At 55.0% G+C, this 21,330-nt stretch overlaps 1 protein-coding gene and 1 long non-coding RNA gene across 6 annotated transcripts in view; one reads left to right on the top strand and one right to left on the bottom strand.

Annotated features, from left to right (window-relative positions):
- The window catches only part of WDFY1 (WD repeat and FYVE domain containing 1), a 117,405-nt gene that overhangs the window by 41,195 nt on the left and 54,880 nt on the right, over positions 1-21,330 (bottom strand). The window contains exon 1 of one of the 4 annotated variants that reach the window (XM_072812922.1): positions 11,974-12,129. The exons of the other annotated variants lie outside the window; for them this stretch is intronic. Coding sequence (XP_072669023.1) covers positions 11,974-11,976 — 3 coding nt within the window. The 5' untranslated portion in view covers positions 11,977-12,129. Of the gene's footprint in view, positions 1-11,973; positions 12,130-21,330 lie in introns of those variants that run through there. 4 annotated transcript variants of the gene reach the window in all.
- On the top strand, positions 17,428-19,667 carry LOC140625336 (uncharacterized). 2 transcript variants are annotated; one of them, XR_012024692.1, is made up of 2 exons: positions 17,428-17,743; positions 19,102-19,667. It is a non-coding gene; the product is annotated as an uncharacterized lncRNA (long non-coding RNA). The 2 variants fall into 2 exon arrangements; XR_012024691.1 differs by having other exon boundaries at positions 17,812-19,667.

Raw genomic sequence — 21,330 nt, 5'->3', positions numbered from 1 at the left:
CTTACTCAGACAGGCCCATTACTTCAAAGAAGGTCACTTCAAAAAAACTTTTTTCTCAGAGCACAACTTGTTTATCTTGCAACAACTGACAAAAGGATAACAGTCTTTTCCAACGTTACACAAGGAGCCAAAGTTGGAGTTTTTAAGTAAGTCTAATGTATGAATTTTAATAGGTATTGACCTAGAGCTGCTCAATAAATACTGCCTAGATTTTGTTTATTTTTTTTTTTTTAAGGTTTTATTGATTTGAGAGGAAGGGGGAGGCAAAGGCAGACAGAGAAGCAGACTTCCCCCTGAGCCGGGAGCCAGATCAGAACTCGATCCCAGGACCCGGCATCATGACCTGGGCTGAAGGCAGACGCCGAATGGACTGAGCCACCCAGGCGCCCCTGAATTTTGTTCTAAAATGATCATAGGCAAAGACAGGCTTAAGTTTTCCTAAGAAATGGGTATAGTTGTTCAACTCACATCCCATAAAAAAAGATGAACATAAAACTTTAAAATTTCATCTTAAAACTTCAAATCAGTGCCATGTACAGACTACCCTATACAATACTCTATGTAATACTGCAAAGGGGCAGAGGTTTAGTCCAGGTGTCTGTCCCAAGCGGAGCCCATCATGCGACCCGTCCCCATCCATGGAGTGACGCTCCTGAACAGGAAACTAAAAAGCCAGCCCCTCGGACTGTCTCCCAGATGACGGACACGGAGAAACCCTCCTGTTTCCCAATATCTCCCACCAAAGTGCTCCACCTTGTGAACTAGATATCTGGGTATTTGGGGAGAGAGAGAGAGAGAGTGTGTGTGTGTGTGTGTGTGTGTGTGTGTGTGTGTGTGTTTTCCAAACCCACTCCCCCGTGGGCCCTGTCACCTGCTTGCAGGCCCTGAGACCCCTCCTGCCGGGGCCCACCTGCCACCCGCTCCTCCTCCCTGCCCACGTCTGAAGCACTCCTCCCCGATTCTGGACCCCCCTTTCAGGACCCACCTCAACTCTCCCACCTCCCCGTGATCCCGAGCCCCTGCTGAGCACATCTTCCTTTTCAACATTCTCTGAAGAAACCCCAAGTTGGGGGAAGCACGCAGGCTGCTCTACTTAGCGGTCCCCACGGGACTCTTAACAATCTCCAATTCTGGGTTCAGACCACAGTAGGCGCCCAGGAGGCTGGTACCTAAAGCGCAAGGGCAGCGCTGGGCTTCTCTGACCCCCGCCCGGCCTGAAGCCCAGCACACACGCACATCACTCTGCAGCCGAGCAGCCGAGCAAGCGATGCGATGACCCGCGATGCCGAGCCGCGCACCGTGGGGACGGCGCCCTCGCCTTGAGGCCAGTGGCCGACGGGCACCGCACCTGCCCGCTACACCCAGGACAGGCCCAGGGCACCGCACCCACCCGCTGCACCCAGGACAGGCCCAGGGCACCGCACCCGCCCGCTGCACCCAGGACAGGCCCAGCTCCTCGTCCGCAGGACACAAGGCCGTGCGGGTCCACCCCTGAGCCCCGGGCCGGCCCTGCCTCTCATTCTGGCACATTCGGAAAACAAGCATATATCAGGTTTGCAGAGGCCCGGGGTCTTCTCACGGCTGAGGACGCTCTGTGAGAGCCCAGAAGGGCTGCGGACACCAGGCCCCAGGTCCAGGCCCCCGCGACAGCAAGATCCGGCCGGAAAGGTGGGGGAGCAGCGCAGGCGGGGATGGCTCCAGGGCCCCTCACTCAGCGCAGCAGCCACGCCGAGCGTTAGGCTGTTCGGTCTTCCTAGCGCTGGCCATCCTGTGCTGCCGCTAAATTGATCTTTCCCTTTTTTTTCAAGATTTTATTTATTTATTCCTGAAAGACACAGAGAGAGGCAGAGACCCAGGCAGAGGGAGGAGCAGGCTCCCTGCAGGGAGCCCGATGCGGGACTCGATCCCAGGACCCGGGTTCATGACCTGAGCCAAAGCCAGACGCTCCACCGCTGAGCCCCCCAGGTGCCCCTAAAATGACCTTTCCTTTTCGAAACATATGTGAAAGTGGGAGAAGAGAGTTTGGGGACAGACACACAGGGCAGTAGAGGGAAAGAACAGCAGGCGGTGTTTGAGAGAGAGATACACGATGGAACTCGCCCACCTGAGACAACACATGACACTGGAGACAACACACGACACTGGAGACAACACACGCGCAAGCACACCCCTAAATACACCTGCAGATTTCAGGGACGTTGTACCTTGGCTGCCAAGAAGGCAGAACTTATCTCCAAAACCAAGCAGTGGGAAAAAAAAAAAAAAAAAAAAAACAAAAAACAAAACAAAACCAAGCAGTGGGATGAAGTGAGTCTGCCCCTGACTTTGGACAAGCCTCAAGATACTTTTGATCTGTTTCCCCCAAATACTTGAGGAGGGTATTGGCCTTTTTTTTCTCTAAAATTCAAACACACACACACACACACACACACACACAACGCTGTGCTCTTGAGCTATCTGGAAACCTACTTGTGAGAAGTATGGCTCTGGGATGACACTGGAGGAATCCTGTCCTAGTGGGGTCGACGGGAGAGCAGAGTGAGACAACGGGGTGCGGGGGGCCAATGGGAAAGCAGGCTCTCCCCCAGGATCGGCACTTCCTCACCACCGGCCTGTCTCTACGGTCAGCTTATTAACCCTCCCCACTCACACGCACAGTACAGTGTCTTCTGAGGGGCCCGAGACAGGATCGCACTGCCCTTCCGGACTCAGGCCTGTGGCCTTGAGCCCTCCCGGGTCCTGCCTCACAGAATTCCTGCAGCCATTATATAATCTCACCCACAGACTTTGGTGCTGTCACTCCCGCACTCACCTAGATTTGCTATGCACGTGAGAAATTTCTTCCCACCAACACAAGCTTCTTGCCCTCAAGAAACAGATCTGACACGTGTAGGTTTTTCTTTTCTAATAACCTCCCCGGTTAAGAACTCAAAGAGGAGAACAAGTGAAGGCGGGGGGTGGGGGGGGGGGTACCCAGCCTGAAACGTGATTCACGTATTATTTCTCCACGTATCACTTCCTCTGGACAGAGTGATCGATTTGGAATATCCCAACGATACCTGTTAATCATCTGATTTCTGTCTTCTGGTAAATATGCCTGTAATTAGGATTTTTTTCTCCTGGAGTCTTCTGAGACACAGCCTGGCCTTTGGTTCTGTTTCAAATCACTTAAGGACCAAAAAGATACTGGAAATAGAGGGTAGCATTTCCAGGCGACATTTCCCTATGACTTTGAAGCTGCATGAAACATTAAGAACTTGGGACCCTATTTGTATTTCACAGTGATGCTTATTTGGTCTTTCTTAATATGAATTTTTCAATAATCAGGAACAGTTTTGTTTAAGAGGCTGTGCTTGCGATGCTGCCCCCAGCACCCTGCCTGGTGATGACCACTTAAAATGTTTATTAAGAACTTTCATTTTCTCCCTAATGCAGCCTACCTGGCACTCATTAAAAAAAATCTGTCCCCGGGGCCTTTATGCCTTGGCAACGACGTCTACAGCTGTGAACGAAATTTGCTAGGAGGTGGGAGATGGCACATCCATCGTCCTCTTTGAAAAGTTCAAGTTTGGAGCCCCAGGGTGGCTCGGCGGTTGAGCATCTGCCCTCCACTCGGGGCGTGACCCCAGGGTCCCAGGATCGAGTCCTGCATCGGGCTCCCCACAGGGAGCCTGCTTCTCCCTCTGCCTGTGTCTCTGCCTCTCTCTGGGTCTCTCACGAATAAATAAATAAAATCTTTTTTAAAAGCTAAAAAAAAAAAAGTTCAGGTTCAAGCTGAGAGATGGACCTCCCTTGTTATATAGTCGCTTCCCCCTTAAGATTTTTACCACGATTGTGGATGTAGAGTGGATAATCTGAACCCTTCAAGCATGGATGTCATGAGGCCCAAAGCAAGTCTGAAAGGTAGGCCTCATCCGCAGTGTACTTAGATCAGAGGACTTGGCTTCTTCATAAAGAAACTGAAAATACTGGTCTAAGCAATAAAAAGAAAAATGTCCCATCCCATATACACGCCTGGCTTTGAACCACAGTGGAGAAGCACCGTGATAGTGCAGTAGCCCTGACACCTTCTCTCACCTCCCTGCTGCTTACAGTCTAGGCTGTTTTGTTTCTTTCAGTTCATTGGTTCAAATAAGTTTCCTAGGGCGTGGAAAACACAACTGATGAGCCATTTTTAAACATCTTGCTGGGTTTGGTTTTTTTTTTTTTTCTTCTGTTTCTCTTTAAACAAAAAATCGCCTAGCTAATGTGGATGGAATGTGCTCTAGGTGCGAGGCCGCATGCCAAGGGCTTGCACTGGGTTATCTTGTTCAATCTTCAGGTAAATTGAGGAAGTCGGGCCCGTGCAAGGGGGCCAAGCAAAGCGCCCCAGGTCACAGGGCTCACACGCGTGCCTCTCGTCCCCGGACACACCGCCGGCCGGCCGGGGCTCTGCGAGGGGGCACCTGGAGGCGCGGGCCGGGCTGCGAGGCGCCGGGTGCCCCTTCCGCGGGGAGCAGGGGCCGTCCTCCCACGGCACACGCTGCCGGCCCGCGATGACATTCCGACCCTTCTCTCAAAAGAAACATGTTTCCAAGCCTTTCATCGTTTCACCTGCATCATGAAGAGCGGATGCCTTTTTTCCCTTTTTTAAGGGAAGGCAAGGAAGCTGGTAGGGGGGCGACCCTGGAACTGGGGGCAGAACAGTTGGGGGGTAATCGGAATCCGATGCCCCATGCGGTGGGGCCTTCCTCACTTTTTCAGGGACGTGACTTCTTAAAGTCGCTGGAACGTTTAGCTGCTTCTGGAACAGAAGGCCGAGGGCCGGACCCCGGGGGTCTGAGAACCATCTCGTACTTGAACGGCTGCGTCCTTGAAGGGACTAGAGTCATTCCACATTGTGACCAAAAACCTCCAGGGTTGGGCAGCCCGGGTGGCCCAGCGGGTTAGCGCCGCCTTCAGCCCAGGGCGGGATCCTGGGGACCCGCGATCGAGTCCCATGTCGGGCTCCCTGCATGGGGCCTGCTTCTCCCTCTGCCTGTGTCTCTGCCCCTCTCTCTCTCTCTGTCTCTGTGTCTCTCATGAATAAATGAATAAAATCTTAAAAAAAAAAAAGTTCAGGGTCGCTGAAATGAGAAAGATGAAGCACATTTTCTTCCCCTCGGCTATTCTCGGTTCTCAGATGAGAGCAAGGTGCGAACAGAAACATACACGTCTAGCCCAGAGCCCAAGTTCCAGAAGCCTCTGTGCGCATGCGTGTGTGTGTGTTTATTTTCAGGGAACTACTTCAGCTTCCATCCCGATTCTAGACACATCCGACCTTCAGAAGTTACGAAACTCAGGGGAAAACAAGACAGAGAGTTTTGCTGGAGAAGTAATGTAAATGGCAAAATATTTTAAAGTCATGTTTCACATAATTCAGAAGAGACAACATTCACATGGAGAAAACTGCATGGTCTGATAGAACATGTAATAAAAAGGGAAAATTAACCACACCAGATGCTTAGAGCCCTTCCCAGAAAGAATCGCTGCTGCTTGCATATCCTCCTGGAAGCCTCCAGCTTAGATCCTGGCACATCTGCCTTATTTCACACAGATGGGGCCCTGACGTACAGGATGTACGCTGGCAAATTACACCACACCTGGATCCTTAGGGCGAACCTGCGAGGGGCTGGGGAAGCCAGGGTGTCCCGCCCCCCAGGCTCCGCTCTGGGAACAAGGCCTGGGATACGGATGCTGGACTCTCTCCAGCCAGGTCCGGGTCACAAGGTAACCGAGGGCGGAAATGAAGGGACCCACGTCCCCAGGCCACAGAGCGCTGAAATGGCAGGGCCTGAAGTAGCCACCAAGGCGGGTCTGCCCCAGTCCACACGCCCCCACCGGTCCCCACATCGCCAGCCTCAGAAATGCCTGCGACGTCCGTGCAGTAAAAAATGCAATGACGATGACTCGCCAACGCTTTATCCTTTCTTCTTCTGTGTGATTGGCACAGAGTATTCCGAGAGTTTAGAGAACTTCCCGCCGAGAACACAGGCTCCTGGACAGCGTGAGCTTCTGGTGTGCGTAACACAACGCCTGGGGCGCAGGCCCAGGGCTAGTTTCCATGAACACAGGGTTCTTACCTGGAGCCCCCAGTTCAGAAGGATCCTAGACTTGGTTTGATGCTCCGCAGTCACCGTGATCAATAATTTCTGAACAAGGGGTCCTACATTTTCATTTTGTACTGGGTGCCATCCTCCCCGGAGCACGCCTACCAGAGGGCGGGTACCCGATTCATTTGCCAAATCCACAGTGAATTCATGGAAGTCACCTTAGGACATGGGTCAGCAAACCACAAGGGAGAGCCCAGTGCTGGCCCTCCACCTGCTCTTAAAAATAAAGTTTTATGAAAATATCGCCACACCTGTTTGCATCTTGCCCATGACTGCTTTCACTCTGTAACAGAAGAGTGACAGGGACACAGACTCTAGGACCCACAAACCCAAAATACTCACAACCCAAACCTTTTCCAGAAAAACTTTTCTGACCCCTGCCTCAGAACACCATCTCTCAACTTTTTCTACCGCAATAACGGGAACCGCATAAAAAGGCAGGTAGCCTTGAGGTGTGGTGCGCTGGTCCCAGGCAGCTAGCCGTAAACAAGCTATTTCTGAGGTTTTTATCGTTAAGGTTGGTAAGCATTTTGCATCTTGGACCCAAATGCACTCTTGGTTTTGTGTAGAGACGTTTCTTAAATCTAAATCCATCTGTATGAGTCGCATTTGTCCCTTGCTGTCTCCTCCCTACAGGAATGAGTACAAGCTCCTCGGCTTCAAGCCCCGCGCACAGCCTTAGTTTCCCCTCTTCAATGACCCAGTGTGGAAAGAAGGTTCCTGTAGCGTTTCAGCCAGCATCCACTGACCCGCACCGCACTGCTCTCATTTCTTACCAGCCCTGAAGTCCTGCTAGAAGAGATCCAGCAAGGATCCTAAAACATAGAATCCTGAACGCCCTCGTTCCAGACCAAAGCGACTCTAGCTCTGCGCCCCGTCACGCTGAGAGACTAATGAAGGCCTGTATTATTTTCGCCCAGGCACAATTCAGAAACCAGGTAGGGAGCCAGTCCAGGTCTGAGTGCTCAGGTCTGCGGCTCTGTTGGAGATTTCTGGAGGCCAGCTTCCTCGTGATAGTCAGGGGCCCTGCATTCCTAACGTAAATAGTTTGCAGCACTCCCGCATCACAGCTCAAATGCACAATGTGTCCTGCTTTCGGGGCCCTGGGATTCACCCATTTCCCCTGGCTGCTCGGTGCGGGCGAGGATCAAAGGGGCTGTGCCTCTGGTTCCTGCACCCTCCTCTCAATCACACCATCTGGGGGATCCGGGCGTCAAGGGGGAGTTGCTCCTTGGTAAATAGCGAGGATACTTTACAGAGAACAAAGAATTTTCCATCAGGGAAGAATAAGATGTGCCAGAAAGGAGACCTTATGAGGGGTCAGTAGGAGTCCCAGGAAAGAAGTAACCCCTGTGACGTCTCTCATTGGGAGAACCTCTGGTCGGGGTAACAACAAAATAATATCGAACAGATGACCCCCGGAGCTATCCCCACGTGCTCATCTCTGGGGCTCTTCAAGGAGTCTCCTTGTTTGTGTTGGGGGGATGGAGAGGAGGGGGGTTAGTGTCATCTATTATGTCTTAGTCCATAATGACGTCATTCATGGGGCCCAAAAGGACACACACGGAATCACCCTGTGCCAGGGGGCTGGGGGTCCGTCAGCTAAGCCTCTGCCTCGCCTGGGTCGTGATCCCAGGGTCCTGGGGTCCAGGACCGTGCTGTCCTGCATTGTCAGGCGTTGTCATTGTTGGGCTCCCTTTCAGCAGGGATCCTGCTTCTCCCTCTGCCTCTCCCCTCGAATAAACAAATAAAATCTTTTTTAAAAAAATTTATTTATTTATTCATGAGAGACACAGAGAGAGGCAGAGACCCAGGCAGAGGAAGAAGCAGGCTCCCTGCAGGGAGCCCGATGCCGGACTCAATCCCAGGACCCGGGGGTCATGACCTGAGCCAAAGGCAGCCGCTCAACCGCTGAGCCACCCAGGTGTCCCTAAATAAAATATTTTTTAAAAAATACCCTGTGGCAAATACACAATCTGCTGACCATTTCCTTCCAGCTGCTGTTAGTGACCTGCCGTATAAAAACTGTGAGCTGTTGATGGGACTCGCCACAGAAGCCAGTAATGGAAACTCGAAAGCAACAATCCCAACAGCCAGGGGTAAATACAAGTCTCACCGGTGTTGTTGAGACACCTTTCTCCCTCTGGGGACAACCGAACACCACAGAGGGACAGCTCCCTCTATTCCCAATCCCCTCTACGCCACACTGACCTCTGGCCAGCAGCCCAACCCAGGCCTCAGAACAGGAAAGGACGCATTACTGCAACAAACTACCTCACCCTCGACCTAGACCTTAAATTGCCAAAATAACTACACACTTATGACAATTCACTTAAGCCTTGGACAACTACAGTGAGATACTGGTGGGGAGAGGGGGATCGTTGCAGGATCGACGGGTTCACAGTTAGATTTCTCCCACCCTCTACAACTCCTCTTCCTCTTCCCTGTTTCCAGGATCAGGAACGAACATGAACTTTGAATTTCTTGATTGAGGAGAAGGGCACTCATGCTGTTTCAATCAAGATTTAAAATCACACCAGAAAATCTTTGATTTTTTTTTTTTTTTTTTTTTTTACTGTAAGTCTATCTCACTTTAGACAAACAGCATACATTATGAGAACTGGATCTGTATGTAACACAAGAAGATGATGATTCACATTTCAGAAATGGGGCACCACATGAGTGTCTTTCAACCGGTAACTCCACTCTTGTTCACAATGTGGTTTTAAGAGTCACTTCAACTTTTCAGAAGCATGCAGCCTGCATAAAGCAAAGTCCACTTGCATTTTTACTAAAGGTGTCTTCAAAGCCTTTCAAACTTTACCCTTTAAATCCCCACTGTTATCTTCTTCCAGGAAAACAAAATAAAGAAACAAATAAAAGAAAATCCTCCTTTTTCCATTGACATTGTTCACCATTCAATGGTAAACGCTTCCCACTAAGATGTTTAACTACACCCGGGCTCAGAAACCACAGGAGTCCCTGAAACACAATAGCCCTACATTGTTTTCCATGGCAGAGGTTTCTAAAACAAAGACAGGGTGCAGAAGTACAAAGTTGATTCCTACAAAATAATACAGATACAAACACAGCCCCAAGAAGCACGAGGTCTGAAATCTCTGGGCTGGAAACCTGGACCACTGTCACAATGGAATGAAGAACCATTTCCTGTGTGGAGGTACCAGGCGGGATGCTGCGAGCGCTTTTCAGTTTCCTAGAGTCTTGAGAGCTGGCAAGACCCAGGAACAGAGCAGGGAAAAAGACAGAAAGTCACAAGGTGGTCGTTGCCCAAAAGTCAAGCCGCTGGGCAACAGGGAGGGTCACTTGTTCTCCCCTAATGCACGGCAGGAGTAACAGATGAGGTGTCATATTCTTGAGGTCTTACAGTGGGCAAAGCTCTACATGCATTCACTTGCATTAACTCACCAAACCTGTGACTCCTTTACACTCTTAAAAATAGCCCCAAAGGCCTCTATTCGAGTAGGCTGTGTCCCTTGGTATGTATACTGTAATATGCATTTAAATAACATTAAATATGCACTTAAATGGTAAAAAAAATTTTTTACATATTCACCAACTCATTTTTAAATACTATTACATGTTAACAGAAATAACTTTTTAAATGAATAGTAACAATATTTTCTAAAGCAAAAAAAAAAAAATTACTGAAAAGAGTGGCACTATTTTATAATTTTTCAAATCTCCTTAATGTCTGGCTCAAGGAGACCCGGACACCCCTAGCTGCTTCTGCATTCACAGTGTCACACTATCCCAGGGCGTGTGAGCCTCAAGCAAGGTCCACATACAGTCACAGGGGAATGAATGTGGAAAAGGCAAAAAAATCTCCCAGTGCTATTAAGAACCGTTATGAAGATACTTGGACCTTGTGGACCTGTGACAAGTTGTAGGGATTCCTCAGATCCCTCGGACTGCACTTGGAGAACCCCTTCTTACCCCTTCTTTGGAACAGTTTCTATCCCCATTTCACAGAGGAGCAAGCTGGCGCGCAGGGAGGTCAAGGGGACTGTCCCGAGACACGGGCTGAAACAGGCCGGAGCAGGTAACTGCAAGGAGCTAACCCTGGTGTCATCTGGTTGCTGCAAGGTTGCCTGAGAGGGGGTCGGGGCCGAGCGCCCGGTGGCCTCCAGAAGAGCCCAGGAACAGGAGCGCTGCTGTGGGGGAAGGCCTGGGGGCCAGGCCGGGGGCCTCCACACTCCTCTGGCCACCTGATCATGTGACACCCGCAAGGACTAACAACCCTGCGCAGCCAGTGCTGTCCGGAGCAAGGATGCTGCCCCTGCTGGAGGCGGAGGCCGCGGGTGGCTGCTCGGCCATGCCCCGGCCCCGACCCTCCCTCGGGGCAGTGGCCGGCCGCGCGCACGGTCACCTCGCTCCCCTCCCCGGGAAACCCGAGCAAGCCCAGCAAGGCGCAGAGCTGCTCCCTTGGTCACGGCCTCCTTTCGGCCTCGCGCTGTCCTCCAAGGAGGCCTCCGGGGCAGCAGCGGCCCTGGCCGAGCAGCAAACCTCCAGGAGCGGAGCGAGCCCCCGTGACCCCCGCGGCCCCGTCCCACCCCGCGGCCCTCCGGCCCCGCCCTGCGCCCCGCATCTACCCCGGACGCGGGCGGTGAGGGGCCTCGGAACCGCAGCCCCAGGGCAGCCCCAGGGCAGGCCGAGGCGCCCCAAGCTCCGCTGGGCCCGTGAAGCGGGGTCCCTGTCGCCGGGGCAGGACTCACACCCGCCCCGCCCCAGGCCCCGCCCCAGGCCCCGCCGGGGGTCGCGGAGGCTCCGCTCCGTGGCCCCGAGACCCACCCGCCCGCCCTCGAGGTCCCGCCCCGCGGCTCGGGCCTCGGCCTCGGCGCGCCCCCCGCGGAGCCCCGGACCCCCGGCCTCCCGGTGCCCAGGGGTCGCCTCCCCGCGCGCTCTGCAGGTCGCCTGGGCGCGGGCTCGGGCGCTCCGTGCGCCCCGGGAGCCCTTACTTTCCCGGTAGACCACGCGCCGCCCGCCGCCCGCGCCGCCCGCGCCTCCCTCCTCCTGCTGCGAGGACGCAGCCCCCGCCCCAGCACAGGTCCGCTCCGCCCCCGTCCCGGCCCCGGCCCCCGCCCCGACCCCGGCCCCGACCCCGGCCCCGACCCCGACCCCGACCCCGACTCCAACCCCGACCCCGGCCCCGACCCCGGCCCCGACCCGGACCCCAACTCCAACCCCGACCCTGGCCCCGACGCCGGCCCCGACGCCGGCCCCGACCCCGACCCCGACCCCGGCCCCGACCCCGACCCCGACTCCAACCCCGACCCCGGCCCCGACCCCGGCCCCGACCCGGACCCCAACTCCAACCCCGACCCTGGCCCCGACGCCGGCCCCGACGCCGGCCCCGACCCCGACCCCGACCCCGGCCCCGACCCCGACCCCGACTCCAACCCCGACCCCGGCCCCGACCCCGGCCCCGACCCGGACCCCAACTCCAACCCCGACCCTGGCCCCGACGCCGGCCCCGACGCCGGCCCCGACCCCGGCCCCGACGCCGGCCCCGACCCCGACCCCGACCCCAACCCCGACGCCGGCCCCGACGCCGGCCCCGACGCCGGCCCCGACCCCGGCCCCGACCCCGGCCCCGGCCCCGACCCCGACCCCGACGCCAACCCCGACGCCGGCCCCGACGCCGGCCCCGACGCCGGCCCCGACCCCGGCCCCGGCCCCGACCCCGACCCCGGCCCCGACCCCGCGCCCGCGGACCGCGGAATGAACGGAGGAGCGCGCCCACCGGGGGGCGGCGAGCGTGCGTCCCGTGGGGCGGCGGCTCCCGCGGCCGCAGCAGGTGCCCCCCGCCCCCCCCGGCACTCACCATGGTGGCCGGGCCTCCGCCCCAGACGAGCGCCGGCGGCCGGGGAGGCGCGGGGGCCCGGGGCGCAGGCGAGCGCGGGAGCCCGGCCGACAGGTGAGCGGCCCGCAGACCCGGGCAGCTTCCCACAATGCCCTCGAACTGAAAGTTGGCGACTCCTCCCCGCGCTCCCCCTCCCTCCCCTCCCCTCCCTCCCTCCCCTCCGCTTCCTCCACCCCCGCCCCCCCCCCCCCCCGCCTCCTCCGCAGCTCCCGGCGGCGCCCCGCAGGCGGCAGCAGGTGCACTTGCACCTGCCGGGCCTCTGCACCGCGGCACCCGGCAGCCCCGAGCCCGAGCCCGAGCCCCGAGGGGCTGGATTCTGCCCCGGAGCGAGTCGTCCCTTTATCTGAGAATCGTGTGTCTGCGCGGGCACCTGGGGAAAGTGGCGGAGGCGGGGGGCGGGGGGGGCCTAAACCGCCAGGGGAGCGGATGGAGAGCGGAACCAGAAGCGACGCAGGCCGCGATTTCTTTCTTCCTTTCTTCCTTTCTTTCCTCTCGACCCTGCAACCCAAGGACAGACGGTTTCTAGGGCCTGGTCTTAAGATGCCTCTCCTAAGACTTCGTGGCTTCCAGGCTCCAGTCACTTCATTTTTCTTGAGCCTCCAGTTTTGACCTGTGGCGGTGGAAGTCTCCAGAACCCCCACCCCCACCCCCACCCCCACCCCGGGGCTGTAGGCAGAGTCTTGAGTGTATACATCCGATCTTTGGGGAGAGACCTTTGGTTTCCCCGAGTACCTAGAGATCCCTGCCTGCGGGAGGGTGTAAAGGCTTCACCTGGGTGGTCCCTGGAAGCCAAAACGGGTGGAAGCGCTTCCTAGGACGCGCTGTGTAAGTTCCGCGGGGTGGGGGCCGAATGAGGCGAGCTCCACCCACCCAGGCCCGCATGCCCCGCACTCCGTGCCCCTCCCACAGAAGGAGATGGGGGTCCGGTTGGGCACAAACAGGCAGTCTTTCTCCGGAAGCACGCAGTTTCTTGTGGGACAGCAAATAATAAACAGGTAAATAAATAATAATGATTTGAAATAATAATTATCAAGTAAGATGAGCATTAAGTAGGTGAGAAGATTATAAGGAAGGTGAGCGCAGGTGGCAGGGATGGGCTGAGGGGAAGCCACCTTGAGGTTGGTGGCAGCAAAGGCTGCCCCTGAGGCAGTGACGCAGACCTGGAGGTGAGAAGCCAGTGCTCAGAAGGAAGAGAGTGGCATTTCCCGAAGAACCTAGACTGAGCCTCTGTGTCAGGACTTGCATGATAGGACGTCAGAGAGCTGGCCAGAGCCAGAAGGCAGAGGGTGTTCTCCGCAGCAGGGCACCGTGCACACTCAGAGCCCCCACGACGGCCTCAAAGTTCTCCCAAAGCTCCCCTCCAGGTTGCTGCACACCTCCTGCTGGCTCCCGCCCCGGGGGTTGGTTCATCTTCCGGAGAGTTCTGGAAGAGGGTGCTTAATAGTTACACCCCAGCCAGTGGGGTGTTTGTCTCTTGACAGATGATCCACAATGTACCATGAATTTAGGAGACCTGCTTTCTAAACTTGTCATTGTCACCCAGGGTGCGTTTGCTCCCTATCTCTGGCCTTTGACTTTACCCAGTGCAACTCTAACCTCTGTGTGTCTTTTTCTTTCTCGCTCCAGGCTCCAGTGAGGGACCCAGCCCTGCCCCACCTGCCCTGCCGAGCCTGTGACAAGCCCCCAGGGCCCTCTCTGCTTTAAGGGTTTTATTGCTCAAGGAAAGAGCTGGGATGCTCAAGTTGTTCTTGAAAACTCAAGACATCTCAGTGCTGGAGATGGTTATGGAAAAGAAAAAGCGGGAGGAAGTTCCCTTATAGTGTGACCCATGCTGGGGAACGTTTGATTCAAAAACAAGGGGAGTTTAACTTAGAAACTATTAATATCCGGGGTACCTGGGGGAGCCCAGGGCATGACCCTGGGGTCCCAGGATCGAGTCCCACATTGGCCTCCCTGCAGGGAGCCTGCTTCTCCCTCTGCCTGGGTCTCTGCCTCTCTCTGTGTCTCTCTGATGAATAAATAAATAGGATCTTTAAAAAAAAAAAGAAAATCTGTTTTCTTGTCAAAACAGGATATGTTGATTCCAAGTGGAAGCACCTTACCCAATATATTTTAAAGAATATTTTCAGAAAAATTTTCAGTTAAGGATAATACAGGTTCATTGGAGATGAGGAAAACCAAGAAAAGTGTTGCTTTAAAATCCCATTCTTGATCCTACCCTCAAGAAATAACCACTGCTCTATGTGGTGTAGTTCCTCTCAGATTTGCAGTTCCGTGGAGACAGAGGAGGAGAGGGACGTGGTTTTTTAAAACGAAAACTGGAGTCCTGTCATGTGACTCTCTTACCGTCTGCTGTGGGCTCTGTTTGGTTTTTAGAACATAGTTAATTGAGCACGTGCTCTGTGCCCAGAGCTGTGCTGGCGGCGCACGAGGACAGCGAGCGGAGGAGACAGGGTCCCTCTCAGGGTGAGGGCAGGGTGTTACGGGAACGACAAACCCCAAGCAAATAATGGCATTCAACAGTTACAGGCCCCCAAACATCACGGATGCCACGGAAGGGAGGGATCAAGTGCTCAGCAAACGTGAAGTAAGAGAACTCCCCGTGAGACATACAGTGTTTGCCTCTTGAGGACCCATTTCCCCTGCTTCCTGCACTCCTAGTTTAGGTTTGGGACCCACCCCACCCACGAACTCTTTGTCTGAGGGGTGGCCCTGGCCTAGTCTCAGCCGATCAGAGCATCGCCCATCCACAGTGACCACGACTGGTTCTGAAGCAGGCGAGTGCCCCGAGTCCGTAACCTGAGCCCACAGGACTGAATTCCGGGTCACTCTTGGAGAAGTAGGTCCCCTCTCCCCACTGGGGCTGAAGGAGAATGAGGCAGCAGGAACAGCTGCAGCCATCTCAGTCCCAGGAGGCCTCAGCTTCTCTATGGAGCCGACGCCAAGCAAATGGGGTCTAGAGGTGGAGACGCAATCAGCTCTGGTGACTTGGTCTGTCTTGAACTGAGCCTGAAACTTACCTCGGGGTTGGCAGGCGTCTGAACTAGTTTGCACGGTCACAGCTCGGGGACATGAAGGTGACTGGGGATGTGAAGGTTCTCCTGAGGCCGGGAGGTAGAAGAAGGTGAGACCGCGGTTGGCCTGGCCCGGGAGGGAGCTGAGGAGCACAACCGAAGTGGGGGGAAGAGCCCGGGCCTGGTCAAGGGCTGGAGAATGTGGGAGCCCGAGAGCCTGAGTGTGGGGCCGGGCAGGTCACGGCCCCGGAGGGCACTTCACGGGGTCAGACTATGCGGCCAAGAGATGAGAAACCATTCAAGGCTTACAGGCTGGGAGTGCCCGGGTCCTGCTGAAAAGGTCACCCGTACCCCGCGTGCGCAGACTCCGGAAGAGCCGTGGAGGCGGACGGGAGAGGACGCAGGGGACTGCAGGGGCCCGGTGACATTGTGACTGCGACCAGGATGCTTACCATGGGCTTTTTTACTTCATGTTATTTTGTGGGAATTTCTCAATATCGGTTTCTAATGTGAAAATGATACTTAGAGGCCATACGGATGGAAGCCCGTTCTTGGGCCTATTCTGTGTCCTTGTAACCGAGACGTGAAATTCCTGGAAATCTAAGTCCTGACGACTAAGAACTGAGATTGTTTCTGGGTTTTATTTTATATTTATCACGATGGAAATCCTGTGCATAAAATTTTGGCCCACACTACTGATTACACGAGGATGAATCCGTAAAATTCAAATTATTGGTGGGGCGGCTGGGGGGCTCAAGTGGTTAAGCGGCTGCCTTCGGCTCAGGTCTGAGGGTCCTGGGATCCAGCAGCATATACAGTTCCTGGGTCAGAGAGGAGGCTGCTTCTCCCTTTGCCCCTCCCCCTGCTCATTCTCTCTCTCTCTCTCAAGAAAATAAATAAAATCTTTTTTAAAAATTGAAATTACTGACTGAAGGAGTAAACCATGTCCAGGCCTCTCTCTCTCTATACGTACATCCATCAAGAAAGGCTGTAGCAATTTACACGGAGACAGTTCCCAGCAATAATACACAAGCCCATGTGCCTCTGGAATTAAGAATATATTTCACTGCCCTCTGGGTGGCTCAGTAGTTGAGCATCTGCCTTCAGCTCAGGGCGTGACCCCAGGGTCCCGGGATCGAGTCCTGCATCAGGCTCTTCACAGGGAGCCTGCTTCTCTCTCTGCCTGTGTGTCTATGTCTCTTTCTGGGTCTCTCAAGAAAAAAATACATAAAAATCTTAAAAAATAAAAATAAAAAGAAATTCATGCCCACAGATTTAAATAGGCCCAGGGCAGGCTCACCAGCCACCTGCCCTCTCCTGGAGGACTACTTTCCACATCCCTTCCTGTCTCCCCTTCAGCGCCGGGGGCCTCCCCCTCAGCCTCTGTTGTGCTGAGAAAATGGAAGCAATCAGAGCGGAGCTTCCTCATCCTTCGAACCGGGTTGGCTTCCCGCCTTCCCCCACCTGGGCTACAGCTCATCCCTCCCGGCCTCCCGGGGTGCCCACTGCCCCTCACCCCTCCTCCCGTCCCAGGGGCACTCCGTGGCCCTGCAGGGATACCCTGCATCTTGCAGAAAGAAGCCAAGACATCTGCTGGCACCCCTTTCCCCCCTTCCCTTGTGTCTGCCCCCGTGTCTCTAAGTCACACTCGCCGTTACTCTGTCTTCCTTTCCGCGCAGCCCACATTCCTTTGAACTGACTACCTGGGTTTGGGCCTGGCCAAGCTGCTCCCATCCAGATCCCAGTGAGGTCCCAGTGCCCACGTGGTGGGGCAGCTCTGATCACGGGCTCCATCCGCTGGCAGTCCTGGACCCCAACCACTCCTGACCCCTGGGAGCCTGGCTAGTCCGCCTCCGGGACAGCACTTTCTGGGCTCTGCTACCTCACTAGCCCTGTCCTTTTCCCCTTTGCTGAATCCCCCTCACCTTACAGCCCTCTACCCCTCGGCCTACCCAGTGGCTCAGCGTGTGCAGCCCTCTTGTCTTCACACTCACTCCCCAGTTTAGCTGAGATGCGGGGCACATTAGGACAGTGGGTGTTTTAAAGTGGCAAACGGACCAGTTTTTAAAGGGCACTGGTGCCAGTCAGTGAATGTACACCTTACTTTTAAACAATGAAGAGCTAATGGTTTTCTCAGGCAGGGTGAGAGCACGGTGCGGGGAGTCCAGGAGTGCAGGGGAAGGGGCTAGTGTGTGCTGGAGCACAGCGGTGCTTGAAGGACACTAACCTGGGGACATGTCCAGCTGCAGGCATAGGGCACGATGTCTGAAGGAACTGTTCTAACAGCTCCGTGCTCCATTGGGTAGGATTTTTCGATGTACTTTTAGAGATTTGAGAAAAATGAGCGATCCTGGCCAAGAAATTCAGAGTGTAGGTGGAACTTAATTCACAGACACGCATGCGTGCGCGTGTGCACGTGCAGACACACAGATGCACAACGTGCAGGCTCCTGCACAAGGACACCGTTCCTTTGTGGGTTTTATCACTTCCTGAAATAAGTCACCAGGGAAGGCAACGCATGAGCTGTCAGACTGTTTCCATCTACGTCAACAGACTCCCAGCGTGGTTTTCATGCAGTGGGGATTCATGGGAAGCTGCCGTGGGACCGGGACACATCCTTGAGAAGGGGGAAAGCCAGCAAGTGAGCTGCTACAGATACACCTCACCCCCACCTGTTCTTCTGGGCAGATACCTTGAGTAGATCCCTGCCTCTTCAGGTAGGTTCTGGAATGCCAGCCAAGTCCTTTTGGTCCATCCTTAACCCGATTGTGTCTATTATCTCTAGAGACCACAAACTGGCTTTAAAAGCATCACTACATGCGTTGTACCAAGAGCGATCTGGCCTGTCACCTCCTCTGGGCCTGTTGAAGGATTCTTGCATGTATGTCAAACCCTCGAGAATGTGAATTGATTCCAGAAGGAGACAGATAACCCTGCAGAGACCTGCATCCCTGCCTTAGAGTTTTTAATCACCCATCCAGACGACGTATATGCCAATGAACACTATTCCACTGTTGTTCCATCACACGGCAGATGCCGTATTTTCTTTAGAAAAGACAAAGGTGCAAAGTATGCCATTTTCTGTGTGATTATGGAAAGCACTTCCTGATGGCTCCTGCCTTCAGAACCATAAATCTTTGTGACTAAGTAAGACTTACTGATACCCAGCAACACGTTTCAGGAAATGTGCAAGGCCTTTCTTTCCGATCGATCGTAATGGCAATCTGGTTAAAGGCTAACTAAACTAAAGATAAGTGGGGAGGGGAAGAGCAGCTCCTGGGTTTCTCATTTGATTCGCCAAATATGAGATACCTCAGCAAAGCAGGCCGATGGTTATCACCACAAAGTGGAATGCAGACACGCTCTGATGTGGGCCGGCGGCTGCAGTCACCATGAACAACGCAGGAGGAGGTACCTGGGGCGTTAAGTGTCTGACTGGACCTCAGCTCCGGTCTTGATCTCAGGGTCATGAGGTCAAGCCCCACACTGGGATCCATGCTGGGCATGGAGCCTACTTTAAATAAATACATAAACAAAATAAAAATAAAAATGCAGAATATGGTGGCGTCGTGGGTAAGACCAAGTACCTTTGAAGCAACCAAAATGTCTCATACGTGAGGATTAGCCTTTGATTTGATCCGTCTGCATTCCTCGGCTCACCTTCCCCACTCTGGGTCCCTGTTGAAATGGGTTGGCACCGTTCCAGATTGCCGCATTCCACTTGTGTCTGGTTTCTGCTACCATTTCCTTACGACTCATATCCACCCTGCTTTGGAATTCTGGAGACTCAGACAACAGCCACACCCCAGGCTCCTGAGCATATACAGTGTTGGTGCTGATGAACTGCCCAAGACACAGATGTCACATTGAGGGGCCCCGTCTAGAGCTGGGTAGGAGACACCTTCCCGTTTGAGAGGCTTCTGGTTCGGTCTGCAGCTTGATGCCACATTGGTATATACGTTGCCAACCTCTTAAGGAATGTGCTGGAATCCCTGGTTGATGCTTAAATTCCAGCATCAAGCAGAGAAGTGCTGGCCCAGGGCTCCCAATGAACAGCAGTCTTTGCTTTCTGTAGGTTTTACTTGTGAAGCCCCCGTGCAGCCCCGTGACCATGGGTAGCTGAGCATGACAAGCACAGGGTCCCTGGATAAACGTGTGTGTCAGGCAAGGAACCAAACCTCTCAGCTGGTGATTCAAGATCTGGAAGAGGGACCAGGAAGGGTGATGGAGAACAGAATCACCTAGCTGTGCCCTGGGAAGTGTGGCCACAGACCTGTCTCGGTGCTGGGGTTGCCTTAGATGACGAGAGGGGCCTGCAGCCAGAAGCCCTGAGTGCCGGGCCGGTTTCTCCTCCAATAGGTCATGTGACTTTGGGCAAGATGCTTAACCTCCTTGTGACTCAGTATTCTCATCTGTAAAATGGAGATGATCATTCTTATGCCTCCTAAAGACACTGCCAGGATTTAAAAGTCAGTACTTGGGGCCCCTGGGTGGCTCACTGGTCAAGTGTCTGCCTTCGGCTCAGGGTGTGACCCCAGGGTCCTGGGATCGAGTCCCGCATCAGGCTTCTCCCTCTGCCTGTGTCTCTGCTTCTCTCTCTGTCTCTCATGAATAAATAAATACAATCTTAAAAAAAAAAAAGTAGTTTTCTTCTTCTGTCGAGAGAGATCAAGAACGTTGACTTCTATTTCTGTCCGTACGACACCACACCGCCATAAACCTGCGTTTCCACAGTGGCTCTTCCCGGTGTGGGTCAGAGTTCTAAAGCCAGTGCTCCCAGGCGACACACTAGCTGTTAACCTTACCTCCGAGGCGACCACTCCAGCCTCTGATGCTGCATCCTGAGAGCGGAGTGAGCACACAATCGCCAGCTGTGCATCCGACGGTGGAGGTTTCCCGCAGGCTCCTTCCCCCCTTTGTCGTCGTTGTAAAGCACATTCTTCTCCTCCTCTACCTCTCGTTTCCTCTCTGGTCACACATTTTGGAAAGAGATGCTCCAGCTGTTCTGGGTAAGTCACTAGCTCCCTTGCACAGACGAGGAAACCGAGGTTCAGAATGGTTCGGCTTGTGGAAGGTGCGCAGCTGGGATTCAGATGGGCCTCCCTGCCTGCACAGCCCGCTGCCCTTCCAGTACGGTTACCTTTCAGCCCCCAGCATGTTTTAGACTCTGACCTTTCCTTTATCTCGTCCTCTTTGCTCCCAGCTCTCCGGGGCATTTCTCCGGCCAAACCTTGCAGCATTTGTAAGATTCTGAAGAGGGTTCCCTCTCCCCTGCACAGCAGCGCCCACACCCTCCTGCAGTCACCACCCTCCACGCGGGGTGGCTTCCCCCTAATGAGGAGGGGGACATCACACACCTGCGAGGAAAGCCCCGCGGAGACCGTGGAGGCCCCCAGAGCTCTCGACCCCTCTCCCTAGGCCCGTGGCCCTCACGCTTCCCCGTGCGGGGCCTGCTTCCCCCTCTGCCTGCGTCTCTGCCTCTCTGAGTGTCTCTCATGAATAAATACATAAAATCTAAAAAAATGAAAAAAAAAAAAAAAAGGGAAAGTCTGAACGTTAGCTCAGAGCTGGATTTCCGGGAAAGTGAAGCTCTGGAGCAGTGAGTAACCGTGAGGGGTGGAGTAAGCCCTTCAGGAGGAGCAGAAACCCGGGCTGGCCGGAGGCCGGACGGGGCGGTGGAGACCCCCTGTGTCCATCCCGAGCAACAGCTCCCGCGCGAACCTTCCCTTCTTGGGAGGAAAATTGACCCACTGAAGTGGGAAAACGCTTAATGCGCCCGGGGCCGTTCCTCGGGCCTCATCCATCCTTCACCAGAGGCCACCTGCCAACCACAACTTGGTCAACGAGAAGCGAGCTTAAAGGCGGTGGAGCTGGGACGGGGGCTGCGGAGCCTTGGTGTCAAAACAGAAGGTTTGGGCCCAGCACCGCCCAGGCCCTTTCCAGCTCTCTGGTCCAGGGGCCGCGATGAGGGCTGGGGACCCGGTCCTCGCCTCGCCCGTTGCCTTGCCCTTGGCTGGCGTGGCCAAGTCCCTGGGCCGCACCACGTTCCGAGGTCACAGCCCAGGCGTGGGGTCGATTCCGCGCCCTCTACTCTTGTCAGGACTGTGGACTCGCTCCTTTCCACATTCCCACCCACCTCCCGGGCCTGGAGGAGTCGCGGCCGCCTGTGCAGGGCTGCGGCCTCCCGGCCTGCGCTCGGGCTCGCCTTCCACGGCCGCCTCTGCCCGCAGGAGACCCGCGCGAGTCCCGGGGACCAGTCAGGCAGCGGACAAGGAAGGTTCCGGCCCAGCCACGGCCGCGGGCC

This window comes from Canis lupus, chromosome 36 (assembly GCF_048164855.1).
Source record: "Canis lupus baileyi chromosome 36, mCanLup2.hap1, whole genome shotgun sequence".
NCBI lineage: Eukaryota > Metazoa > Chordata > Mammalia > Carnivora > Canidae > Canis > Canis lupus.
The sequence above is the reverse complement of the archived record's forward strand: the minus strand, read 5'-3'. Positions and strand labels throughout refer to the sequence as shown.